The sequence below is a fragment of the Mercenaria mercenaria genome, chromosome 11 (assembly GCF_021730395.1).
Source record: "Mercenaria mercenaria strain notata chromosome 11, MADL_Memer_1, whole genome shotgun sequence".
Lineage (NCBI taxonomy): Eukaryota > Metazoa > Mollusca > Bivalvia > Venerida > Veneridae > Mercenaria > Mercenaria mercenaria.
Window position 1 is genome coordinate 46,848,575 of NC_069371.1, and position 25,737 is coordinate 46,874,311.

Genomic DNA, 25,737 nt, shown 5'->3' on the forward strand with positions numbered 1-25,737 from the left:
GGCGATAATTGTTTATTTTCAAATTTACACTTGGTTTTCAAAGCAGTAAAATGTTATGACACTCGTAATTAGCGCGACCGGACAAGCTGTCGATCTCCTCCGAAGGTGTTATATACCATGTTTACGGTCAATAAAAAAATGCAACTTAATTTACAAAAATAGATGATTTTTGTACTTATATTCAAACAGGTTAAATTATTCTATTCAAAATTTTCTGCAGAATATTAGTTAGGAATGCAGTACTTGTCATATTTACACAAAAAACAGATATTCCACTGTGCTCTGTTGCATTGTAATTACGGTATTTTCAATACTATAAATATCGCTTTTTCAAGGAAAGCCTTTCATTTCAGTTTAATATTAGCGCTAGACATGAATTAGCGCATGCCCGATCCCGCTAATAGCGCGAAAATTAGTACTCCGCTAATATTAATAGACTTACAGTATTGCTATAGCCCCAGCGTCAAAGCCGAAAGGGAGGATATAGAGATGTGTTCATACACCTTTCTATTCTCCCACTACATTACACCTAATTCCGCAACACACAGATTGTCATCCAGACCCACTAAATATTGTCTCGGAATCATGGTAATATCCCTTTATACTAAAAGTGTAAATAGAAATACCAAATTTTTATCAGAAAATGCAAATAATTGTGTAACACTATAATTAGATTTATTTCCCTTTATTATCAGCGTTTTACATGTAGATACTAGTATATTGCATTGAAAGGCAATTACATAACTCATATTTTTTATTTGACATATTATGAGAACAAATTTCGAACTACACAATATACCCGGCAAGTAATATAGAAGTTATATGAAAAGAATCAAGTATTTGAAGAAAATAAAAGTACATGAAATAGTGCGCTGAAACTAGATTGCTGAAATTTCGAAAGATAGTAAACTAGAACAATTAAAGTGCTAACAATCACATTATAATATTTCAGAGCATACATGCAATTTATTTATTGTGTCAATAGCAACAGCCATACCACATATCGCTTACCACATACCGAGTCAAAACGTCATTATGGCGCCGGAATATCAAACAAAATCGACAAGGTCTGTAAATAATTATGATTCAACCTTTCTTAACATTAATGGGATTTTCTGTACCTTTCGTCAAAGAAACAAAAGCTGTTCAGTCCAGTGGTATTGATAAGATGAAACTATGCAAGGACCGTTATAAATGAGTTCGTTAATTTTCGAGACTTGACCGGAAGTTTTCGTGTCGTCCGCGATATTCTACCTGTTACTATCAAATCTTCCATTCTACTGAAACAATTTTGCTTTCGTCGGAACATTATTTCTAAATGCAACGAAGTGTCTGAGTACGAGGCCCTCTTATTCATACCTAGCCAAATCACGCGAAAACTATTTCTTAATGACTTACAACGCATGGCAGTAGTCTCCTTCTTGAATATCGTTTCAAGCACTACTCATTGTTATGGATCTCCTGGAGAATATGCGCCTCGCCCGAGTATCAAACTCACGATTCTACGATTCTAAGATCTGTGCTCGCCCTTTTGAGCTAAGCAGGCTGGCTATTTAGACTTGGCACGTAGCAAAATAAATCGAATTTGTACATGTTCAACGAGAATTATTCCATAAACATATAAAACGTTGCATGAAATAAACGCAAATGAGAAAGTTGATTACATAGCTTTATCACATTTGTTTACTCGTATATATTAAAAGTAAAATGATGCACAAATTATTAAAATGTATAAGAACATGATTAATTTATTTGAACTGTAAATGTTGTTCAAATTAGTCATAAAATCATATTCTTCTCCCGTTTTTATCATATGTATAGTGAGCATTTTTCTGGCGGTTTTTTTCACTCATATTTGACGTCTTCTAGTCATTCTTTTATCACAGTAGCTTATAAGATACAATGCGCTTCCTTATATTCTGCTAAAGTATTATACATCTGTACGTTTTGTTGAAAACCTTGCGTACCTGTCTACGCTTTCAAAGTTATGTAATTGGTGTCGTCTTTTGAAAAGAGTTGTCGACATTTCTTCTTGGATGTTTAATGACGCGTCCCGTATCACAATTTGCACGTTACGAGGCAACAATAAAACGCTGTCAAGAAAATGGTCCCATGCATCCTCATACATTACTATTTTTGTTAACGTTATCTTTCTCAGCCTCTGCATTTCAAACGGTGAATCTATAATATTTTCACTGAACTGAAATGTGTCTAATTCTAGAGAATTTAAGTACTTCAATGAGGGTAAGAGGTCTTTTATCTGCTTCGTGACATTAACTGCCTTTCCTTCTACATTAAACCAGTTTCCCAAAAAATGTGCATGTTTAAGTTTTCGCGATCGTTTTAACACACGAAATACAGATTTCAAAATATAATAATTGGGCATGCACAATGCACACGTTTCAAGATTGACAACATTAAAATGATTCATTCCAATTGCTTGAAAGTCATGATCCAGAACTTGAAGTTGGTGATGATTTGAAAGATCAATGTATGGTGAGTCTGGATAAATAATATCATCGTCAGGGTTGTCAGTTATCTTACGTAAAGAAATCTGGCGTAGATAAGTAGCATCGTTAAGGATTCTACACAGATTCATTATATTCGCAAAAGATAATTGTATATTTTCGAGCTTAATCGAAACAAGCTTTTTCATGTCAGGTAGTAACTGAATAACATTACCTATAAAAATGCGCGTCGGAAAGAAGTCCATTGACCCTGGAGTTGTCTGAACATATAGCGATCTTAAAGTAAATACGCTCCTCTGCACTAATCTTGATAAAATGATGTAAGATGCATCTGTGAACTGAAAACCTAAGATAGGCGAAAAGTCAATCTTTAATGCTGATATATTTTGACCAAGACAAGGATCATTCAAAAACTCAAGGAGAGTTGTAGGTAAATCCAGGCCTGCAATATCAATGCTCAAGGACAATACAAATTCCGGTTTTATATATTTTATCAATTCAGTGTCACCAGTGACCATCTTTTTATATGCCACATCAGCTAGGAAAACTATTTGCTCTTGCTCAGGTTTCTCTTCGTATTGAATTGCTTCTTTAATTAATGAAAACAACACATTCTGCATTGATAACACCGCTGCACTATGGCCGTGGCTATTCAAAGTGAAAAATGGTAGAGATGAAATATCTCTTATTTCAAATGGCTCGTACTTTATATTTGTACGAAAGTCAATGAACCCTTCGTCTTCAACGACAATGTTATATAGAAATTTAGAAAGATGCACAGCTAGAAAAGGGTCAAATCCACAGGAAAATGTAAAGATATTTGACTGTTCTAGGATATTATTTACAGTTTTGCAGCCACTCAGATATTTTATGTTGTCATCTAAAGAATCCACAGTATATTCTTTGAACGCGTGCTCCGACGTCCGCCTGAGTTCCTGATATATATGTATTGCACATAGAAACTCTTGCATTGACTTATGGACAAAAGAAAATGAAAGGTGTTGCCTTGTGCTCAAGCGTAGGCCAATGGCACGTTCCTTTGACAAAATACCAGTTTTAAGACAAAAACTGATTACTTCTTCTGGAATCTGAAGCCTTCTGAAAACAGAATTATCAAAAACGAGAGAGGATTCTTTCTGTTCTGAAAGCAAGGTCACATGTGCTAATCGCCCCACAAGATTTACAACATATTTAAACTCTTGACATAGCTCTGTGCGGATACATGGATCAGGGATGATTACGTTCTCTAAATTCGCAGATTTCTCTCTCATATATCCAAATATCTCGTCATTGTTATGCCGCTGATTCGCCCATTCAAAATGAAGACTCAAAATATTACTGTATATTTCGGTTTTGCCGAAACTGCTCAGTTTTCCATCGAACCAAAGACAAATAAGTTGCCGTAACACCATCGGCATACGCCTCATGTCGTCTTCAAAACTACATTCTGAAAGGTCGTTTTCAAAATCAGCTTTATTTTTGTTTGTTTGAAACATTTTATTTAACTCATTCACTGTTCTTTCTGTCATTGTTCCAATGTCATTCACTCCGCGCAATCGCAGTTTATGATGAATCTCGGTACTTTGAATGCCAAGGGATTCAAATTTCCAAGGTCTTGAAGTAGTTATGATTGTGTAAGGTGTAAGTAGATCTCGTATCGGAAGGTCTTTGGTCTGGAACTGCGAACCAGTGTTCTGATGAGATGTTGGAGTCCATTCGTCTAGACCGTCTAACAATATCAGGCACTCTTGTGCTTCTTTTTCCAGTATGGTTTTAATAACAGGATCAGCATAATGGGTTCTGACCATTGTTTCAATATAGTTTGTTTCAGTGCAGTGGCGAAGAGTTATGTAAAACAAAAACTGAAACTTTTTCATTTCCTGTATGTTTTCTGATTCTTGAGCATATTGGTTAGAATGCGCCAAACACCAGTTGTGGATCATATTTATGCAGAATGTACTTTTTCCAGTTCCAGCCTCGCCGATGAGATATATCAATCTCATCTGCCGTTTGTCCTCATTAAATACTTGCTTATATGATGAAATTTGTTTAGTTTGTTTAAGTGTTTCATTTTTCCTTTTAGGTTCGACTTCTATGATAGGATCAACGTAAAGCTGGTTGACATCTGCGTCTTTGAGTTCAGGCTGTAGCAGCACTGGCGAAACTTTCACTACATTTTCAGTATACATTTCTATTAGGCATTTCTTCAGATCTTAAATAAAAAAATATAAATATAAATACATTTTAAATTGCAGGTAATATACCAAAATATTTATTTTATAGTCTCTTCCGATCATTTCCGTTGGACTTAATTGACATAGTTTGATTATAAACAAACATGTGCCATCATAGACAAAAGATAAGTTCTCATAAACGAAAAAAAAAAGTCCCAAGCAATCAACAACTTATAGATGAATTATTACATTCTTTGAACATTTCTCTTGTTTATTTAGCACTTTCAATTTTCAACTTTGACTTAATAACTAAAATTCTCAATATGATAAATACAATTACCTCCCTTGCTTTGAACATACGCTAATCGTGCTTGTTGTTGTGAACGCATATTCTTCAGTCTGTCGATTTCGTCGCGAGTGTCAACAAATTGCTGAAAAAATAATACCTTTACAATTGTAATTTATACATAATTAAGGATGTTTAGATTTCATATGTTGTTCAGTTATTGAATTAATGACATATTCATTAAAAGATAAAGCGATTTTGGTCTACACAAATAATAAGCAGATGAAGATCAAACTTGTCTACAACGGTTCATACCTTCTCAATTCGCTTAATTCTGTTCGACATATCCGACTCAGATGCTTCCACTTTTCGTGAGAAATCGTCTGTGATATTTTTGATATCTTCAATGGCAACTTTCTTCACCTGTTCAATTTCAGCACAGGTTTCGGCTTTACGTTTTACGATTGTTGTTTCTAAATTCTCCATACTTTCTCGTGCCTCTGCTTTAATTTTTTCTGCAGCTGTATCTATTTCGACTTCTATACGTGGTGTTATGCCACTAGCAGCTTTCTGAATAATATCCAAGTTTTCTTTTGCTTTATGTTCCAGTTCTTTGCCCCTTAATTGAAGTGTTTGCAATGTTTTTGTCTCAGTTAACTTGATTGTGTCGGTCGCATCGTGAATAATCTCTTTTAACTCACTTTCTTTTAGATCAATTTCTGCGATTGCATCTTTTATAGTCTCTGCTTCACTCAGTGTAGATATTACAAAATCAGAATTCTTGAGCTTTGAAATAAAGAACAGAATAAGTTAATATGTTGGACTGACGCATTAGGTCGAATAGTAAAACATACATTTCAGTATCTGTACAAACTATAATCAGAATTCCGACTGATTGATAGCTGAAGAAAATTGACAACAATTTTATATTCATGATTCCTCACCGACCATTGCTATTCCTGAAGCCCTCCCAAAATGTTTAATGATCTAGTGTTACGTTCATTCCACCGTTATATACTTTCTGATGGCGTTGAAATATAACTACAAGTTTTGATGTAGCTTTACAAATGACATGATGATAACATTTACCAATAACATTTGCCAATAATAACTTCAACAACACAATTACTTTTAGTAAAATGCGTAGATAAAATACAACAAAGCATACGCCTCGTTACATTTTACATAGAATATGCTTAATACCTCTTTTAACTTTTTAACAGCAGCTTTAGATTCAGGTCTATTTAGGAACTCTTTGCCATCTTCTAGAACAGCAATCATATTGTTAATAATATCATTAACTTCAGTTTCCTCCATCTCCAAAGAACTGGAATGATAGATGCTGTTCCTTGCAGATCTTGTCTGAAAGGTAGAAACTTGAATTTCAAATGGATTGCAATATTTCTCTGCAAGTATTGAAAAATATCCTTGTATACTGATGATACATTTTGAAATTAGTGTTAAAGATATTTTCAACAAACACACATTGTATTTTCATAATTGCCCTTGATTAGATCATATTAGCTAGGCATCATGAAAACGTCTTTTTTTATTGAATTATATATAAGTAAATTTTATTGAATTATATATAAGTAAAATAGTTTCGATTTATTGGAAACTTTTTAAGGCAGCTCTGAACCAAATCCGCTTAAAATTAGTATTTAGGTTTTTACAGGGCGTCCTATACTTGGCCATTAAAGAATAAATGTTCAGTTTGTTGTAATGATGCACGTACTAGAAAGGTCGTTCTAAATTCGGCATATTAATTGTAGTAATATATAACAACATGTTTTATCAATTCCAACGTAATTAAAGCATTGACTGAATATGACCAATGGCTAAAGTATTCACTCGTAAAACACAAATGCCAGATAACAGAACTCTTGTATTTACTTGCCAATTTCTCATACATGGTAGGTAGACTAAACAGTTTAACTTTATTCTTGCACAGCATGCATGCATACTAAAGATGTATAACCTGCTCTTAAGGTAGTTTTGCATGTTTGAAGCAAACATTGTTCTTCAACGTAGGTTTTTTAAACTATATTGTTTAAAGCATCATTGTATCGGACAGAAATTCAGTCAATAACAAAGATAAGACCGTATGCTCAACGCTTTGTTCGACCGGCTTGAAAATATTGGTTCTACGGTCAATTTGTAGTAAGTATGTCCACGCGAAATATCTACGGTAAAACGTAAAAATATTGAGTTTTGTTGCTTTTTTCCGTAAGGACGCCATTGTTTTTATATACAAAATATGTTTTTATTATATAGCCTGATTGATAAACTAGGAAAAATCAATGAGTTCAATTAACCTTAGTGTCAGAAACTGATGAATAAAAATTGGATATTTTTAATACATAATTTTAATACCGTTTAAAATTGAATACAAAGTTCTTGCAAATAATAGTTTAAAGTCTTATAAAAGTGGAAAAGGTGTGCTGGCCATGTTTATTTTTTCTCTGTTTATATCTTATATCACGTTTGCTTGAATACAGACCCAGTCGCAATATTCTATTTCACAATGTATACGCAATTGATGGTTTATGCTAGACACATTCATGTGAACAAACGAAGACAGAAAATTCTCAAAACCCATTAATTGTGGGGATAAATATTAGCTGTCACTTTAAAGTCTTGCTCGTCAACGCTAAGCAATAAAGATGAAACAGTTACATTAAATGGCAAAAAAGTTAGATACAGACTTAGAAATATTTAAAATAAGAAATATTTAAATCATAAAGTTTTATCACCCCATCCGTCACGACTTAAGATGTTTATACCACTTATTCACAATAATTGACCTGTTATCAAGGATCATTTGTATGTAAAATGATTGCGGAATTTGACTAAATGCACTAGTGATTGACAATCAGAACAATATTCGTCAAGTGATAAGAAAAAAAATGATACGTATGTAGCAGGAATGATATCTTCAAGTACATACCTGTCGGTATATTCTTATTTCAACTGGTATTCACCCACCTTAAATCAATTGTGCATTCTATTCTTACTTAAACCAGCTTTCAGTACATTTTCTCCTTAAAGGTCCATGCCATATATTGATGCTGCTTTATATACATGTATAATGATGGTCACTTTTTCTAAATCTTATTTAAATCATGTTGTGTACCTATTGGGACTTCAGAAGCTTAGTAATTAGTAATTAGTGATAAATACTTATGTTTGCCTCCTATTTGAGGGTCTTTCTATTGCAGTTTTGCTTGCATATTGTACCATCTTTTAAATCATTGGTTTGCACCTTTAAACTAACCAGTTTTAGACTATAGCTTAATTCATAATGTTTTCATGATTCTTGCTTTTTCGCTGCAGTTGTCAGGGCAGGGTTGGTCAATAGTTCTAATATTTCAATTTACTATATTGATTGTGCACATGGTTTCTAGAACTTTCATAACTTTTACATTACTTTTTCTATGTCCCTCGTTTCTGGCGGGAAGGTTAGGGTAATAAATAGACATTGTCGGCTTAAGTTGACGTGAACAATGAACTGTGAGTGTGCTGTAAATCCTGGGGGTCTTCTCAAGACATACTTGTATTTAATTCACTGTTACTGTAGCTGACTTTGTTCTTGACAGAACGTCATACAACTATTATATAGACAGTCTGAATGAAACAGAGTTATGGTTATGTTCTATGCTTGTTTAGGAAGTAATTAAAGAGCTCTCAAAAATATACATGTACTTAGAATAAGATTTCTTTTAAAAAAAGATAGTAACTCTACAAAAGTTCCATAAACTATGTTTCCCATTTCAATTGATACATTTTGTTTCTGCCTTCGTCATATGTACGTCCGTCTGTCCGTCTTCTTCTTAAACGGAATTTCACGGAAATGATATTATGAAGCCTTGTTGCGCGTATCATAGGTTTTTTTTGTGGAGTTAGGGTTCCTTAAAAGTAGTTTTTGAATGAAATTTGTCCGAACTGCTTTATAATTAGCAGGATTTGAAAACAATTTCATAGGAATGATCCGTACAAATTCTAGCTGAGCATGTATTGCGAGGTTCATATTTAAATGATCTTATACTGAGTAATGGCCCTTTGATTATCATACATAAAGTCTATGAAGAGATTTTTTTCTGTAATTCATCTCCAAATTTCATTGAAACCTAAGGGATTTATTGAAATAAGATGTGTATATCGTTGGTACATACGCTCAAAATATTTTTCCGGAGTTATGTCCATTATTCATTTTTACTGAAAAAAAAATTGTTCGAACTACTTCTCCTAGTATACTGTTTGTGTGATTTGACTGAAACGTCATAGGAATGATAGTTGCAGGTCTATATTATTCATAAGTTATGGATTGTACGTTGAATGATTTGAATTAATTGTATTTCATTATTAGAGATAGAAATTATGTAGACAGGTCCTTTTTCATTTTTCATCATTTTGGGAACGCCATCTACACAAGTGGAATTAGGAAAATGCTCTTGAAAATTGTTTTATTTGAGAAAATTTGCAAATAAACAAATCTTTGTTAAGATATTTTTGTGTAAAATATTAATGGACTGCATTTCAGTAATTGTTCAACAGTATAACTGTTGTTTTAATGACCAAAATATACATACAAATTAGCAAAACTATTTTAAACCGGCAAAATTCCTAAAAGGTAACACTAATTTGGGAATGTTAAATTTAGAATCGGAGAAATAATACTTTCTTTGCTTTGGGATTACCTCCTTTTACTGGAGGTAGATTTATAGGGGAAAAAAGCCCTGCTAGAAATTTTTGCCAACGCTTTATTTCAAAATTCTAGTCCAGATTTCAATGATAGTAGGAAGTGCTTGTTATAAAGCCTTGTTGAGCATATCATTGGCACGTCCGCTCGAAATATTGTTTGCGGAGTTACTAGGTACGGTCATGTCGCTAAACAAATTTTCACTGATATATGATCCTTTATTTTTACACTAATGTTCACATAACAGCGTTTAAATTTTTCGCATAACACGGTTAATAAATTCCGTAGTATTCAGTTACAAAGTTTACATTATTCATTTTACATCATTTTTTTAGAAACTTAATGTTAATGTAAACCGTCACTTTTTATACATTTCATTCCGCTATTGTGAAAAAGTAAATAGTTATACATAATCAGTTCCGCATAAAAGTAATGGTCTGACCTTTCTAAAAATCATATTCTATAATATAAAGAATCGTCATCAGACTATAAATAAAGATTACAGCGTCAATAATAGCAAATATTGGCAAGTTGCCGAGCGTAGCGAACGGAAAAAAAAAGAATGGACATTCAAGGTTATTTTGATATAATGAAAATGGAAGCTTTGCCGAAAAGGGAGTGCGATCGCATCCGTCGCACCCCTCCCTTCCCCCCTCTGGCCACGCCCTTGCAGTATATGTTTCTTTTGTTGAAAATGAAATGCACGGCTTCTACCAGTTTCATCCGCTAGGGATACACATTTTGATAGTTCAAAAGTCTCTACACTAGCTTAAAGTGAACTTCAGATGATCACCAAACTGTAATTACATGGTCTCCGATCAGTCTAATTTCACTCCAGAGTAGCCTTCAGTGGACCAACCAAATATGAAAATATTTTTTTTCTTTTTTTTTTTAATATTCATAATATCCGGATATTCGAATTCGAATTTTTGATTTCCAAATTTTTTCTATTTAAGTTTAAGTAATTTTTCCTTCTTTGTTTATATAGGCAGATTTATCGGTTTTCCGATAGATCGATGTTACTAAAAGTTCGTAATGGTATGCACAGTTAATGAGTGTGACCACTGGCACCAGAACAGGACGAAAATGCCTCTGTACATATCATACCCTACCCTTGGTATTCTATAGAATACCTAGGGGTAGGGTATAACATGTACAGAGGCATTTTCTTTCTGGGCTGGCGCCAGTGGTTGTGATTTGTCACTGTGTTAAAGCAACTTAAACATAGTTCGCTCGTTACATTTTCCATGAAAAAACAGCAACAATTACTTGCTAAGAACAGGTTAACTTGTACCGGTAAACAATCCAGGAACACTGGTTAGGCTAACTGCCTGCCGTTACCTAATAGAAATACTGTAAAGACGGCGCTTAGCAAAACAAACCAATAAATGAGTAAATGTGTTTTGAAACGCTCCCTAGACAGTCCGCATTCGATGTTCACAGTCAGACTTCACAAAAACTGACAATGTCTAGTAGGCAGGTTTGCCCAGCAGTGGGTTTGTTCTGTGTTTGGTCGCGGAAACGAAAGGTAAAGTGTTTACCTCCTTTCACTGACCTGCCTGAACCACTCCCTCTCTCTCTCTCTCTCCAGATATTATATTAGGAAATTTTAGTTGCTTATTTTTTAGGGTTTTGTAATTGAGAAGTTGTTATTACTGAGTTGTAAAATTTGAACAATAAGGAAGGGTAACCAATAAATAAGTGTGAACTGTGGATTGTTTTGTTTTCTTCAAAATATATTCCGAAACTAAAAATTGATCGAACCAGGGACCTTCAGAGCCCATAATTTTTGCTCCTGTTACACGAAATTTACCATATGGTTGGTAGTAACTTCATCGCACTATATACCGATTCAAATAATACTTAACATGGTGTCTAGTGCATCATATAGTCAGATTACATACAAGAATGGATGCTATCATTTGAAATCAACTGCTCATGTTACAATATATGGTAACAGATACGCAACATTATTGAATGTCGTTTCATTTTCGCTTTGTAAGAAATTTGGAAAACGTATTTAAGACGTTTCGTCTAGTAATTGGACAAATAACATTCACCTACCTTTGAGAAAACATCCTGTCCCGTTATCTTACACTGGATTTTCGTCTGCAGATATTTGCTATTAATGAAGAGGTGTAGCAACCCCGTGCAGTCAATATCTGTTGCATTTGTTTTGGTTGCATATCCAGGGGCATTGATATAGCATTTTGCAACTGCCCATTCATCAGTGCTCCAGTTCTGCACATGGGTATTTTTCCAGAAAGGAGCTGGAGGAGTGGAAGCATGATTTATGATTATTTGGTCATATAGTGCACCACAAACATTGTTTGGACACGCAACTTTTCCGCCTGGAAACTGGCAATTGCAATTAACTTGACCCAACGGACACTGTCTGCTTTTAGTCCGAACATGGTCCGGCTGAAGGGTCCTCAAGCTGCAACAGTTGCAGTTTACTGCCGACAAGTTGTGCGTTTGCTTAGAAGCATTGAGTAAGTAAACATGTTGCTGTTTGACAACATCTTCTGAAAATATTTCAAGTCCTTCCTTAAGATATTTCAGGGAAAGACCGGCTTTTACCCAGCTTCTGTATTTTGCATTTTTAAGCTGTTGCTGATGCAGTATCTGCTGAGCCATTTATTGTAACGTCTTTAGGTCACACTGTTTAGATAACAGTGTTTTTTTCTTATTTCTGAAATATAAGAGATATGAAATTAAATGTATGCACGGTTACATTTCTAATCTAAAAGTCCAAAACTTCTATGTATAAACATACATGTATAAAAAGATAAGAACCCGTATTCATTTGCAAATTATAAATACATTGTAGTATTCTGACACAGATCTGTTAAACTTAAAGAAAGGTCACTAGTGCCAGGAGTGTGTTAATTTTAAGATACTGACTCAAAACTTCGGCTTCTTAACTAAAAATTCAACTTATGTAACTCAGAATTTTGTAACTAACATTTTACCCCCTTATCCGCAAAATTTAAACGTCCGTCTGTCAAAGGTCAAAAATGTTAATGGTTTAGTTTGTAAAGGATACATACTTTTTCTAAAAGCCTGGGCTAGCAAGTCATATTAATGACACTAAGATAGTAAAAATATAAAATGATTACACACTTTATATTTCGTACTTTTAACACTAAGATTGTAGGGTTTTGAGCAAACGTGACAGCGTAATATAGTATCTGCGTATATTCAAAATTACCCTACCTTGCGTCTAAGTATGACCTACCATGGAACCAGTCCGGATTTCAAACTGAAACCAGGACATGTACCTGTTGTCCATGTATAGCATGGGTGAAGGCACATAGGCTCCAACCAGATTAAAACGCTTACCCAGTTACCTACTATGGTTGCCGTTACAATTTAGAGCAAAAGTCACCCTCACTTGGTCTCAAAAGGGTTCAGCCATACTTGTTCGCTTACGTGGTCCAAAACGGTTTGAAAAAGTGGTAACAATGGCGATATTATTAGGGGCGACTACTCATGTTATCCGACTTGGCCAGGACCTAAACATCTACGTTCATATATTTGAATTTAGCATTTTATTTGTTGTAGGTTTAATACTTCTAATGCATGCAAGTTACTTACCCTGCTGACATCAAGACTGGCTTTTCTAAGTTAGATAGAAATCCGGAATAACTTTTATACTTTAATCCTAATAATCACAAAAGGCAGATAGCATCATTCTATTACATGTCAGTAATTTTCCAAAACGATTTTTCGTGTCAAGTTAAAACGTGGTTTCCGTTATTTGAAACGTTGTAAGTTTTTATCTTATAAACATCATTACTTAAATTACTTAAAATCTGGTTGTGGTTGTTAAGTAGCCCATTAGCTTACGTAACAATTGTTTGTTTTTTGGTTAAAACAAACCTTTTTATTACTTGAGATCAGAAATTCACAGTTTTATTTTGATTTTTTACACGAGTACGCAAATAAGCACGTTATGCCAGTGCGTTTATACCAGGTTTTGACTTCAATGGCGGAAACCTTTTTATCTTTGGGAGTTCCAGTTAAATAAAATACTGGTGCATCTTTCCTTAATTTACATCTCTTTTATATTATAATATTGTACTATGATCGTTATCCGTATTTGGTTTTCGTTTAGTTTAAACAGTATTTATTTATATATCACGTACATAAATCATACACATACAATAAAGTTTACAATCAAAATGAAGTAAAGGATCTGAAAGCAAGCTTTCATTGAAAACTTATACTTATACTAATTTTTATTTATCAAATTATTTGGTTTTGAATTTCAGCCGTAAAATTATACACACCTTTGAGACCATCTTTTTAACATGGCTTGTTTAGGTATATTTACATACTTTGTAAGATTTAGTTTTGGTCATGGCAAATTTTCAGAACTCGTTGAGAAAATGATAAACACTTTTATGATCATGACAAGACTATTTTCAAATGCAGCATGCTCGGTATTCAGCCCTACGTATAGTGTTGACGGTACGCTGCCATCTTTTGATTGTGACTGTTTGGACATGATGTGGACTCCATGATTGACAGTTTTACAAGTCGGATAGTGTTTATAGGAATATGCTTCAGTAAGGTCATAGATGTGTATTTTGTCTTTCAAGTACAAAAAGCATAACACAACTTCATATAAAATGTCCAAGAAATACAAAGGGTGTAAGGAATGTTCGTTCCTAGTATCGAGGAAACTAGCGTAGAAAAAACAGGAAAGTAAGTATAGCTTTTCAGACAGAACAAATGCTTCAATACTCATAGTATTGACTATAATACAAAATCAGATTTCGATGTATTTTGGTATAGATTTAGCTATGATTGTCGGCTCATGCACAGAGACTTTAACATTTTTTTAGGATTCATTCTATTACCTCGATGAAAAATGATTACCCCTTTATAAAAAAAAGCTTTTGTCAAATAAAATCGCTGTCTAGTCAAAAAACTTAAACTGCGCACATGATGAGATATTACACAACAAAATAAAATAATAACTGGTAAAAACTAATAGTGTGTCATTTCTGTAGTTGCCTCTATAAAGATAAAAAGTCGATAAATTACCGCCCTTCATATTAAATACCACCAATTTTAGATGGCAGATATCACCAGAATAAATACTTAATAAACCCACCGATATGTTAAATACAGACCCAGATTCAATATCAGACTCCATGTCCATATACAGGCACATATCCGGCTTCAAATGTACCCTAGGTATTTTAGGGATTAAACATTTTGTTTTCAGTATTATATGTTGACATATCGGTGATACATATATAATATATATGGTTATTTCTAGATATTTTACCGCAGACAATATGATTTATTCTTATACACGAAACTCAGAACAGGCCTCCTTCTGAAATAAGTAAGCGTACAAAATGTATGTTGAATAACACATCGGTACTAAACTGTAAAGCAAGCAAACGTCTCTCCAAATATATTGCAACAAGTGTGTTGTAATGTCTGCAAGCTGCATGAAAATTAGTGGCTATTACCATTTTCGAAAGTGTTGCGTGAGAAAAGGCAAACCATCATCAACTGGCACTCTGATATTGAGTATGGAACGCTAATGCTGTCTTATGTAAGATGAATACGAGGTATCTCTTTATTTAGAGTAGTATCGTCTCAAGATCCTGTTATGCCTTGTTAATAACTGTGTTATCATTTTGACCTGTAATGCTATCATGTCTAACGTATGTGCTATTTTGTCAGAGTGACGTATTATTTTGTTTAACGACCATCTTATTTTCATAAACAACATGCTATCATGTCCAGAGAACATGCTATCTTGTCTGTGTGATGTACTATTTTGTTAAACGACCATACTATTTTCTCAAAGCAACATGCTTTCATGTCCAGTATATATATATTTTTTTTGTCAGAGTGACGTTCGAATTTGTTTAACGACCATCCTATGCTATCATGTCCACCAGTGTATATACTGTCTTGTCAGAGTGACATACTATTTTGTTAAACGACCATCCTATATCTAAAAGAAACATACTTTCTTGTCCAAGTGACGGACTTTTTTTGTCAAACGACCATCCTCGTTTCTCAAAGTAACATGCTTTCATGTCCAGTGTATATAATATTTTGTCTGAGTGACGTGCTATTTTGTTAAACAACTTCTCAAAGTAACATGCTATCATGTCCAGTGAATATACTATCTTGTCAGAGTGACATACTATTTTGTTTAACCATCATCCTATTTTCTCTAAACCCGCCCGCTTAGCTCAGTAGGTAAGAGCGTCGGTCTACGGATCGCGGGGTCGCGAGTTCGATCCTCGGGCGGGGCGCATGTTCTCCGTGACTATTTGATAAACGACATTGTGTCCGAAATCATTAGTCGTCCACCTCTGATTCATGTGGGGAAGTTGGCAGTTACTTGCAGAGAACAGGTTTGTACTGGTACAGAATCCAGGAAAACTGGTTAGGTTAACTGTCCGCCGTTACATGACTGAAATACTGTTGAAAAACGGCGTTAAACCCAAAACAAACAAACAAACAAATATTTTCTCTAATGTCGCCATATGACCTATAATTGTGTCGGTGCGACGTTAAACCCAACAAAACAAAACATATTTTCTCTAAGTAACATACTATCTTGTAAGAGTGGCATACTATTGTATCAAACGACCGTCCTATTTTCTCAAAGTAACATGCTATCATGTCCATTGTATATACTATCTTGTCAGAATGACGTGCTACTTTGATGAACGATCATCTTTTTTTCTCAAAGTAAAATACTATATTGTCAGAGTGACTTAATACTTTATTACAAACAAAAACGTCACTCTGAAAAGATAGTATACACACTTGCTATGATATCATGTTACTTTGAAAAAATAGGATGGTCGTTTTACAAAATAGTATCTCGCTCTGACAAGACAGCATGTTCGCAGGACATGATAACACGTTACCTCAAGAAAATAGGAAGGTCGTTTGACAAAATATCATCTTACTCTGACAAGATAGTATACACATTTGACATAATAGCACGTTACTTTGAGAAAATAGGATGGTCGTTAAACAAAAAAGTACGTCACTCTGACAAGATAGTATACAAACTAGACATGATAGCTTGTTCCTCTGAGAAAATCGGATGATTGTTTAATAAAATAGTACTTCACTCTAACAAGATAGTATACACACTGGACATGGTAGCATGTTACTTTGAGAAAATAGGATGGTCGTTTAACAAAATAGTATGTCACTAAGACAAGATAGTATGTTCACTGGCCATGATAGCATATTGCTGTAGGGATGGTCGTTTAACAAAATAATACGTCACTCTGACAAAATAGTACATACGTTAGACATGATAACATTGCAAGTCAACATAATAACACTGTAATTGACAAGACATAACGGAATCTTGAGAAGATACTGCTCTAAATAAAGAAGATATCTCGTATTTATCTAACATAAGACAGCTCCAGCGTCCCATAATTGAGCAATAACATTATCAGGTATACATAGTTTTGGTGAAATAGCTTTCTAATATTCTTACATTTTGGTTAAATTTTAGAACAGTTAGCTTCACAGGAACGAACTTGTTTTACACCCTTTATTAATTTGAAATAAGAAGTTTACTTTTAGACTGACAAAAATGAAAAAAAAAAGAAAAAAAAAAAAAGAAAAATAAAACATGAAGCTTAAATACATTTATGCTTCACACGTTAAAGTCACTCGTGAACACCAGGGTTCACGCTTTTATGAGTTACACATATGGCGTTCCTTCGATGAACTGTATTTAGATTTGAGCACTCAAACAATACTAACCCATGTAGCATAAAACAAACAATACAAGCATAACACACTGGTTAGGCAAAACGACAGTCCTCGCGTTGTTACGTCAGACCGAGCGTATCTGAGCGCCAAGGCTCGAGAAGAAATGGCGAATTCCGATCGCGATATTCAGGTGAGACACAGTTTTTCCTTTGTATTTTCCATCATATGCACAATTTACTTAAATGACTAGTCTTACGGAATATCCAAACCAGCTCTCCTTTCGCGGAAATATTTTATTTTACTGGAAACAGAATAGTTCCGGAGTAAAACGCAACAAAGTTTAGCGAGTGATGTTCAAGTGACGATGAAACATGTAAAATTGTTCACATTTTGTCCTCTGATTTTCAATATCAACGTTATCAGGCCATGTTCTGGTACCTGAAGACACTGTGTACATCTATAATGTTGCTATCGAACTTATTTTTGACAAATGCTGTCTTTATGCCGTTTAAACGCACTTTTTAAAATGCAACGTTAGTGGGTACCGATTGCAATACACCGTTTGTGTTCGAGAACAACTATCGTAAATGGAGTTTTACCAACAATAAGCACAAGTACTTACCGTTTAACGCCAAAGTATGAATTCTCTTTTTATCTTACTACTTCTGTAGACAGGTATTTTACTATACTAACTTTACTCACGCTGGAATTACTTACGTCACGCACTCGATATGAAATTCAGGCGTCAGTGTATGGAAAAAATATTTACGTTTCAGGTACCAGTGTAACTTAACGGGGAATAGATACGAGTATGTAATAATAATTATGATTTGAGAACCGGGTTTCGAATTTACGACCCGTGGTTTCCTGTTACCACTTGATCATTTCATCCACTCTTTTCTGCTGTGAGTATATAGGCGAGAAAGCTATCTAGATATTTTTTGGTACGACAGTTGATCAAGATGCAGAGAAATTCCCAGATGGGCATATGAAGTGTCCTACCAGGAAATACGCTTTAAATAGTTTTATACTTGCAAACTACACAAATAAAACATAATTTAAAGCATTTTGATGAAACTATCTATCATAAACACGTTTTATGTGACGGTCTCTTTATATAATTTCAGATTAGGAATTTCCAATGCGATATATGTGCCAAACAGTTTCTGCATCTGTCCTCCCTGGGGAGACACAAGCGCATTCACGCAGGAGAACGAAAGCATGCCTGTTATTTGGCAACGTGTGGTGAAACATATGCACATCGACAGGCATTAATTAGACATTTGAATACACCTGAAGAAAAAAATGATTGGATGTGACCAGTGCGAAAAAAGTGTTCTCCCCAAAAGACAGACTTGAAAGACATAAAGTGGTTCATACGTCCAAATCAACCTGTAGTAGATGCCCCAAAAAGGTATTTCATATTGCTGAACACTTGAAAATTTGCGTCAAAGGACGTGTTTCTAATCATTAATGCCAAGTGTGTGGCAGAAAGTTCTTGGAAAAAAGATATCTGCAGAACCATTGCAGGTGTGTATATTCATACGAAGAACAGTTTAAGTGTGACGTGTGCAGCAAAACGTTCCGTCAAAGAGGGTCCTTGTCCCGCCATAATCGACAATGTAAGAATTGAGAAAAGTAAACTTAAGTGAAGTGAATGTATGTCAGTAAACTCCAGTGAATAGTGTTGCGTTATGGACACAGGAAATGTATTCACTTTATAGTTCCTCTTTTGTTCATTCTTTTCTTTTGTTCATTTCAAACACTTTCGAGTAGAAATGTTCGTTAGCCCAGTTCTTTTTATTTCTTTCCTTTTGCCATATAGGGGCCTACAGGTTAAAATTACTTTTACAATAAAAAAAAAATTCCAAAAAAGTAGATTTTGTAAATATATCACCTTATTTGATAAATGCATTTTCTGTATTTTGTAAAGTTTATCCTTTAAAATATCTTATTTCATGGTAACAACCTTTCCGGGAAAAGTAGATTTTCAGTGATTTCATATCAAAAGATATTGTAATTGTTGTTTATTATGAAATGATAAATGCATATTTTTGAATAGTATGGCATGTCAAACGTTGCTAAATTATATATGTATGTTATTATTATTGTATGTTTGTTATTGTTATTCAATGTCTTGTCATTCATATTCTAAAAGTCATTATTGTTATTCTATATTTCGTTATTCTAATTGTATCTTTGATATTGTTATTCAATGTCGTGTCATTCATATTCTAAGTCTTACCATTGTTATTCTATATGTCGTTATTCTTATTGTATGTTCGATATTCTTATGGTAAAAGTCATTATTGTTAAAATAATAACAAACATCCAATAATAATAACATACATATATAATTTAGCAACGTTTGACATGCCATAGACATTGTTAATTTATAACACTTTCAAATTGATTATAGCTTTGAAAACGCACAAATAACAAATAAAAACATATTTTAGAATAGTCAAGCTCATTCTAAATAGCCCCGACTTCAGTCAGTCTTATCTTGCAATTAATTCTTATTTTTGTTTAAGGTAAAGTCAGGGTAACATTTTCATTTCTATCACATACACATGCGACTTTTTTTAATGAATGTAATCAATAAGTTCTGCAAACGTGCCGAGTCGGCAAAATTGTACAGTACAAAACACTTTTTAAAGTATTTAACATTATTCAACGCTGATAACGGACACTTTCTAATTGTCAAATTTCTCGTGGAACGAAATTCTTTTTGACGTAAGTGTTTTTCTTTCAGTATGTAATAGTCATGTACACTACCGTTGTTTAACTGATTTAAGGTGATTTTAATTAGCCCTGCCACGGAATGATCCGGTCAAGGGTGGAGCATGTATTCGGTTCTAGCCAAGTGCTCTGGGGATATCAATTTAAGATTGATATTAGATAGCTATTTAAGGCAATACTTCTGTGCTTTTTGATGCCAATAATGGTATTTTATATTGTTCTGTGATATTCATGTCGTAACTGATAACAGTGCTCACATATTTGATAAATGATTCTACTTTACTTTTATATTTATTTTGATTCATCAGTGATGAATCCGTGATTAACCATTCCAGTGGTTTTTTTTAATATTTGATTTTGAAATAAAATTAACAAAAAATTGATTTGTATTTCATTGTATTTACTGATAAATGAATTGTAATTTCATACGTGTACAGGTAGGTATAGGATCAATAAGCGCATGAAGTTTCTAAATTCGGAAATGTTAAAATTGCTACACAAGTTGGTTCAATATTTCGAATTCTACAGGTTTGCAAAGTTTTGGTTATTCTAATTCACGTGAGGAGAGCAGTTCAATTAAAATCTACCTGATGATGTTAAGCTGACGATAATTATGTTTGTATGGGGACATACTACACGCACGCGTACAGGCACAATAAAATCTCAGTTCCAGAAGAAAGTGTGCACTTTTTAAGTTTAAATATTTCAAAAAATTCCCCGACGTTTTTGTTTCATTTTTTCATACACTAGTTCTCAGGTATAACGCAAAATCTAAAATGCACACCAATTTGTTTACGATCTGATTTTAAATTTTGGTACCAAACATTATAAGTTTTCATGAGAATAACCGAGAAAAAATAACAGAAAACTAAGTGCACACTTTCTTTTGGAACTGAGTGTATAAGATCCTTAAGAAGCCAGAATGCAGCAAAGCAAAATAATAGCAGGCTCGAACCTGTTCACGAGTTATGAAATTAGCAGACTCTTTTCACTGACCATATTCTACAGACGTCATCTCAAAACAGATTTACCTGGGCGCTGCATGACATTGGTTCAAGCTCTACTTTTTTCATGATTAGCGTAGTATGTACTAGTAAATGCCTGTGTGTTGACACGTGCCACTTGTAAGGCTCGCATACGATTATCGCAAATCTGTGGTTGGTGGGGTTCTGGGTTTGATCCCCGGGAGTATATTTGCCCATCATTTCATAACAGAAATACTGTTGAAAAACTGTAAACAAATTGACACCGTGTTTTGAGTCGCCCCCATGAACGAAACTAGTGATTATATAGCTTAAATGATGTGTGTTAAAAAACCATTAAAACAACAAAACATAAAGCTATATCGATATTTTACTTCATTGTAAAACAGATACTTATTTTAAATAGTTCTTAAATTTAAAGTGTGAAATATGTATGTTTTCTCTATCATAATTGAAAACGAGAAAAGGGTGGAGGATGGACTTCACAAAAAATAATCAAAGTGTCACTGGTATTCCTGATCTCATCAGTGGATTAATTTTAGACTCGTCAAACTCTCCTCTCATGGGTTGGGTTCCTTTCGGAGGTCCATCTAGATCTCTGTTTACTGTCCCTGGCTTCCTGTGAGGCTTTGTCCTTTTTCGTTCAGGTCTATCAAAGAAGTGGTTCCTGAAAAAGGCGTCTCTGTTTAAAATATCATACCTATTTAAACGTCTACATTTCTTTCTAAATATGTGTATAAATTATTCCGCTCAAAATAAATTGACAATCCAACCGCTGAAAGCCGTTGAAGAACATCCTAGTCTGAAGCTATCTCAATAAATTCCTTTGCACCTTCTGGTAGAGGCTATATCGGTATCTTGCAGTAATTCAAACCCATCAAAATCTTCCGTTGCAGAGGCATGACATCGTTTTTGATTTGAACTTGAACCAAGAGTCAAACTTTTTCGACTTTTCATCTGACTTTACTTTGGGTGTTAGAACGCGTTTCAAGTTTGATATGTTTGGGTTTATATATGCTGACGAATAATTGATAGTACTAGGTGTTTTAAGTCTTTCATTAACACATTTTCATGGAGTTCTTACAAGTGCAAATGCCCTCCGTTTGGGTCTATTCAGCCATAGAGATACTTTCTTCTTCTTCTTTCTTTTCGTCATAGTTACTGAAAGTAAAAAAAAAGATCATAATTATACTTTAAGAGTGGTAGCATTGGGACGGATAGGTGTAAATATTGTGATACATATAGAGAATAATAAATAGAGAACTCATACTTTGGCGTTAAACGGTAAGAACTTGTTGGTAAAACTCCCTTTACGATAGTGGTTCTCGAACACAAACGGTGTATTGCGATCGGTACCCACTAACGTTGCATTTTAAAAAGTGCGTTTAAACGGCACAAAGATAGCATTCGTAAAAAATGAGTTTGGTAGCAACATTATAGATGTACACAGTGTCTTCAGGTACCAGAAGATGGCCGGAGAACGTTAATATTGATAATCAAACGACAAAATGTGAACAATTTTACATGTTTCATCGTCACTGGAACATCACTCGCTAAACTTTGTTTTGTTTTACTCCGAAACTATTCTGTTTCCAGTAAAATAAAATATTTCAGCGAAAGGAGAGCTGGTTTGGATATTCCGTAAGACTAGTCATTTAAGTAAATTGTGCATATGATGGAAAATACAAAGGAGAAACTGTGCCTCACCTGAAAATCGTGATCGGAATTCGCCATTTTTTCTCGAGCCTTGGCGCTCAGATACGCTCGGTCTGACGAAAGAGACCAGGAAAAACATATACATACCTTTTGACATATTTGTTTGCTAGCCTCTCCGGTACTGATATATACATCGCATGTCTGACTCCTGTATTCTAAATAACTATTCTATACAGAAAACATGTTTTAAGTTCAAAATCAGATGCAAGATCTGACTAAATGAAGTTAGAGTTACGCCAAAATCTCTATGAAACAAACGGTTTGTATCAAATCAAAATATCTAAATTCAAGTTCGTATCGCTACGCAATATAATAACACATCCTTCGTGATAAAGTGGGTATCTCATATTTCGATTGTTATCTCTACTCGTCAAATCTTTTACGTCACTGCTATTGATAACATTTTAGAAAAATGAAGGAGTAACGCAAAAACATTGTATTTGCATATTAACAAAGGATCAGATAGAGGGTTATTATTTAGATAGTTATTTATGTTAACAACCTTATCTGGGGTATTTGTAAATCGAAATGAAACTTGTACTTTTGCTCGCATATTTATCAAAAGGTGTTGGTTTTATTTTGAACTAATATCATTCTGAATGCGGAAGAAGGAACTTTTTCTTTAAACACATCTGTGATAATGTAAAATTTTATAGTCAAACATGTATTTTTCCTAGAAAAGTTTGGTCCATGAACAACTGAACAACGTTTTAAAAGACAACATGTTCATTCTACCTAAGATATCATTGAAGGTATTATATAACAATTAATCAACGAATTAGTTTTACAATACCAGCATAGGTAATTCTAAAGACATGTAAAATGTTTATTTAAAAAGTTTGTATTGCGAACTACATTCCCTTAAATGCAAAAGGTGTTGAATAATAAAATATCAGGACCGAGTCGCAAGCTATTACCTTGTGATACAAAATAAATTAGTATGCACTAATCTAATTTATGCAAGGTCAGTCGAAGTATATACATGTACAACAGCGCCTGATTACAGATATTGATCATGGCCACAAAGATGTTGAGGTTCAGATAATTATTCACGGCTGACATATCATAGCGAATGCATATGATGACTTACTTTTGGACAACCCCTTTTGCTGGGGTTTAATTGAAACCGACACAATCATAGGTCATATAGCAACTTTCAAGTTTTGATGGCAACTTTCAAGTTTTGTTGGTGGAGGAAAATCCCAGGTAGATGCCCCTCCGTGCATTATTTCATCTCGGGCGGGAACCTAGTTAGAACCAACGATCTTCCGTACGGCTGCCAGCTTGATGGCTTCCCCACATGAAAAATTCAACGCCCCGAATTACGCTCGAACCCACATCGGTCAGGGGCCAGTGCTTTTAAGTCAGAAAATAACGATAATTGTATAGACAAAATGTCTCGGAAAAATATGTTAAACTAATATCGAATATGCTGTGAATTCCATGGGGTACATTTTATTTGGTATTTTAAAGGATTAAAGTTTGGGCTCTGGGCGTCGGGTTAACGTAAAACATTTCTTTTGTGTTACGTAGTGAATCTTTGAAAGTAATCACTATATCACAGATGTCTTTTTAGAAGAACAAAATCTTAAAACAAGATTGTTTAGGTTTACATATAGCATCTTTGCTCCAAATTTATCTTTTGGCTATTTAATATTCAATAATATTCAGTTCCGAATGTAACATATTAAAAACAGAAACCAGCCCTATATGCTACACGGGTAAAGCTACAGTCAGGCATACGGATATGTCCGTGCGTTGAGGTACGGTGCGGATAGGATTAGTCTGTGGGTGTATAACTACGGAGCAGTACGTCTTAGTATGGGAAAATGGTGAGAAACAGGAAACAAACAAAACAATACAGGGCGCGAATAAGTACGGATAGGTAAGAGGTACTACGTTGAATTACGTTTTACTGCGCCTCGAACTTGCCCAGCGCACGGACGGGTCTGCGGTAAACTACGTTGAACTATGCTTAAGTATTATCAGCCTCGGATAACTACGTTCAGCTACGGCGAGGTACGTAACAGCACGGATAACTACGTTTAAGTACATTTTAGCCAAGCTGGACTAAAGTCACGCTCAAATGGCTACGGTTTGCTCAAATTTTTGTGCATGTTCAAAAGTTGGAGAAACTTGCAAATTTGGAATAAGTTTTGAATACGTTTTGACCACGTTTTGGCACGGATTAATACGAATGACTACTCTGTGGTACGGCTCACACGGATGGATACGGATTACTACGTTTCTGTCCGTATCTAGACGTAGCTATCCGCGCGTATGTGTGACTGGGGTATAAGCCTTATATACTACGCGAAATAATTATAATTTTAATTATAATTTTAAAGGAAACGAACTTTAAGCCTTGTACAAATATTTGATTTTAAAAAAGTGGAATGGACCCTCAAAATCACAGAAATGTAGAAACTGCAGAAGGTCTGAGAAAAACAATTATTATATAGGAGGCTAAATTTTCTTCAGATCTTTCATAAGTTACCATATGTAATTCATAGACATTCTTTACACTCAAAACTTTCTATAAAGACCATCATTGGGAGAGCCAAAATGTGGTCTTTATTGGAAGGTTGTCTTTATTCACAGGTTAAAATACACTGTTAACGTTAAAATGGAAAACAAAACGTGGCCTTTAGAGCCAGTTGGTCTCTGTTCAGAGGTGGTGTTTAACACAGGATGTTTTTTTTTATTTAACGTCGTACCGACACATGATAGGTCATATGGCGACTTTCCAGCTTTAATGGTGGAGGAAGACCCCAGGTGACCCTCCGTGCATTATTTCATCACGAGCGGGAACCTGGATAAAACCACCGACCTTCCGTAAGCCGGCTGTATATAAAGGATAACAGCAGTTACATAGAGTAAAAGGAAAGGATCTAATACGGAGTGTGGAGTTGCAAAGAGGTCGACCTCCATTTAGTCTAGTAAA

At 34.4% G+C, this 25,737-nt stretch overlaps 1 protein-coding gene across 2 annotated transcripts; it reads right to left on the minus strand.

Moving 5' to 3' along the window:
• Nucleotides 1-512: 512 nt before the first annotated feature.
• Nucleotides 513-23,103, minus strand: LOC128546563 (uncharacterized). 2 transcript variants are annotated; one of them, XM_053517355.1, is made up of 6 exons: nucleotides 22,881-23,103; nucleotides 11,692-12,319; nucleotides 6,132-6,290; nucleotides 5,244-5,714; nucleotides 4,983-5,073; nucleotides 513-4,680 (listed from the first exon to the last, which is right to left on the minus strand). In XM_053517355.1, the coding sequence occupies exons 2-6, from the start codon at nucleotides 12,262-12,264 to the stop codon at nucleotides 1,931-1,933; spliced, it is 4,044 nt and encodes a 1,347-aa protein (XP_053373330.1). In that variant the 5' UTR covers nucleotides 12,265-12,319; nucleotides 22,881-23,103; the 3' UTR covers nucleotides 513-1,930. The 2 variants fall into 2 exon arrangements, with proteins under 2 accessions (XP_053373330.1, XP_053373331.1); XM_053517356.1 differs by lacking the exon at nucleotides 22,881-23,103 and adding an exon at nucleotides 13,225-13,346.
• Between the last annotated feature and the right edge of the window lie 2,634 nt (nucleotides 23,104-25,737).

What these genes read in the sequence shown, in the direction of transcription:
- LOC128546563 (XM_053517355.1), bottom strand. Translation starts at nt 12,264, where the DNA reads ATGGCTCAGCAGATACTGCATCAGCAACAGCTTAAAAATGCAAAATAC. An exon ending in GACAGGATGTTTTCTCAAAG is followed by an intron (nt 6,291 to 11,691) that starts GTAGGTGAATGT and finishes TCTACCTTTCAG; the next exon opens with ACAAGATCTGCAAGGAACAG. An exon ending in GTATGTTCAAAGCAAGGGAG is followed by an intron (nt 4,681 to 4,982) that starts GTAATTGTATTT and finishes TTTTTATTTAAG; the next exon opens with ATCTGAAGAAATGCCTAATA.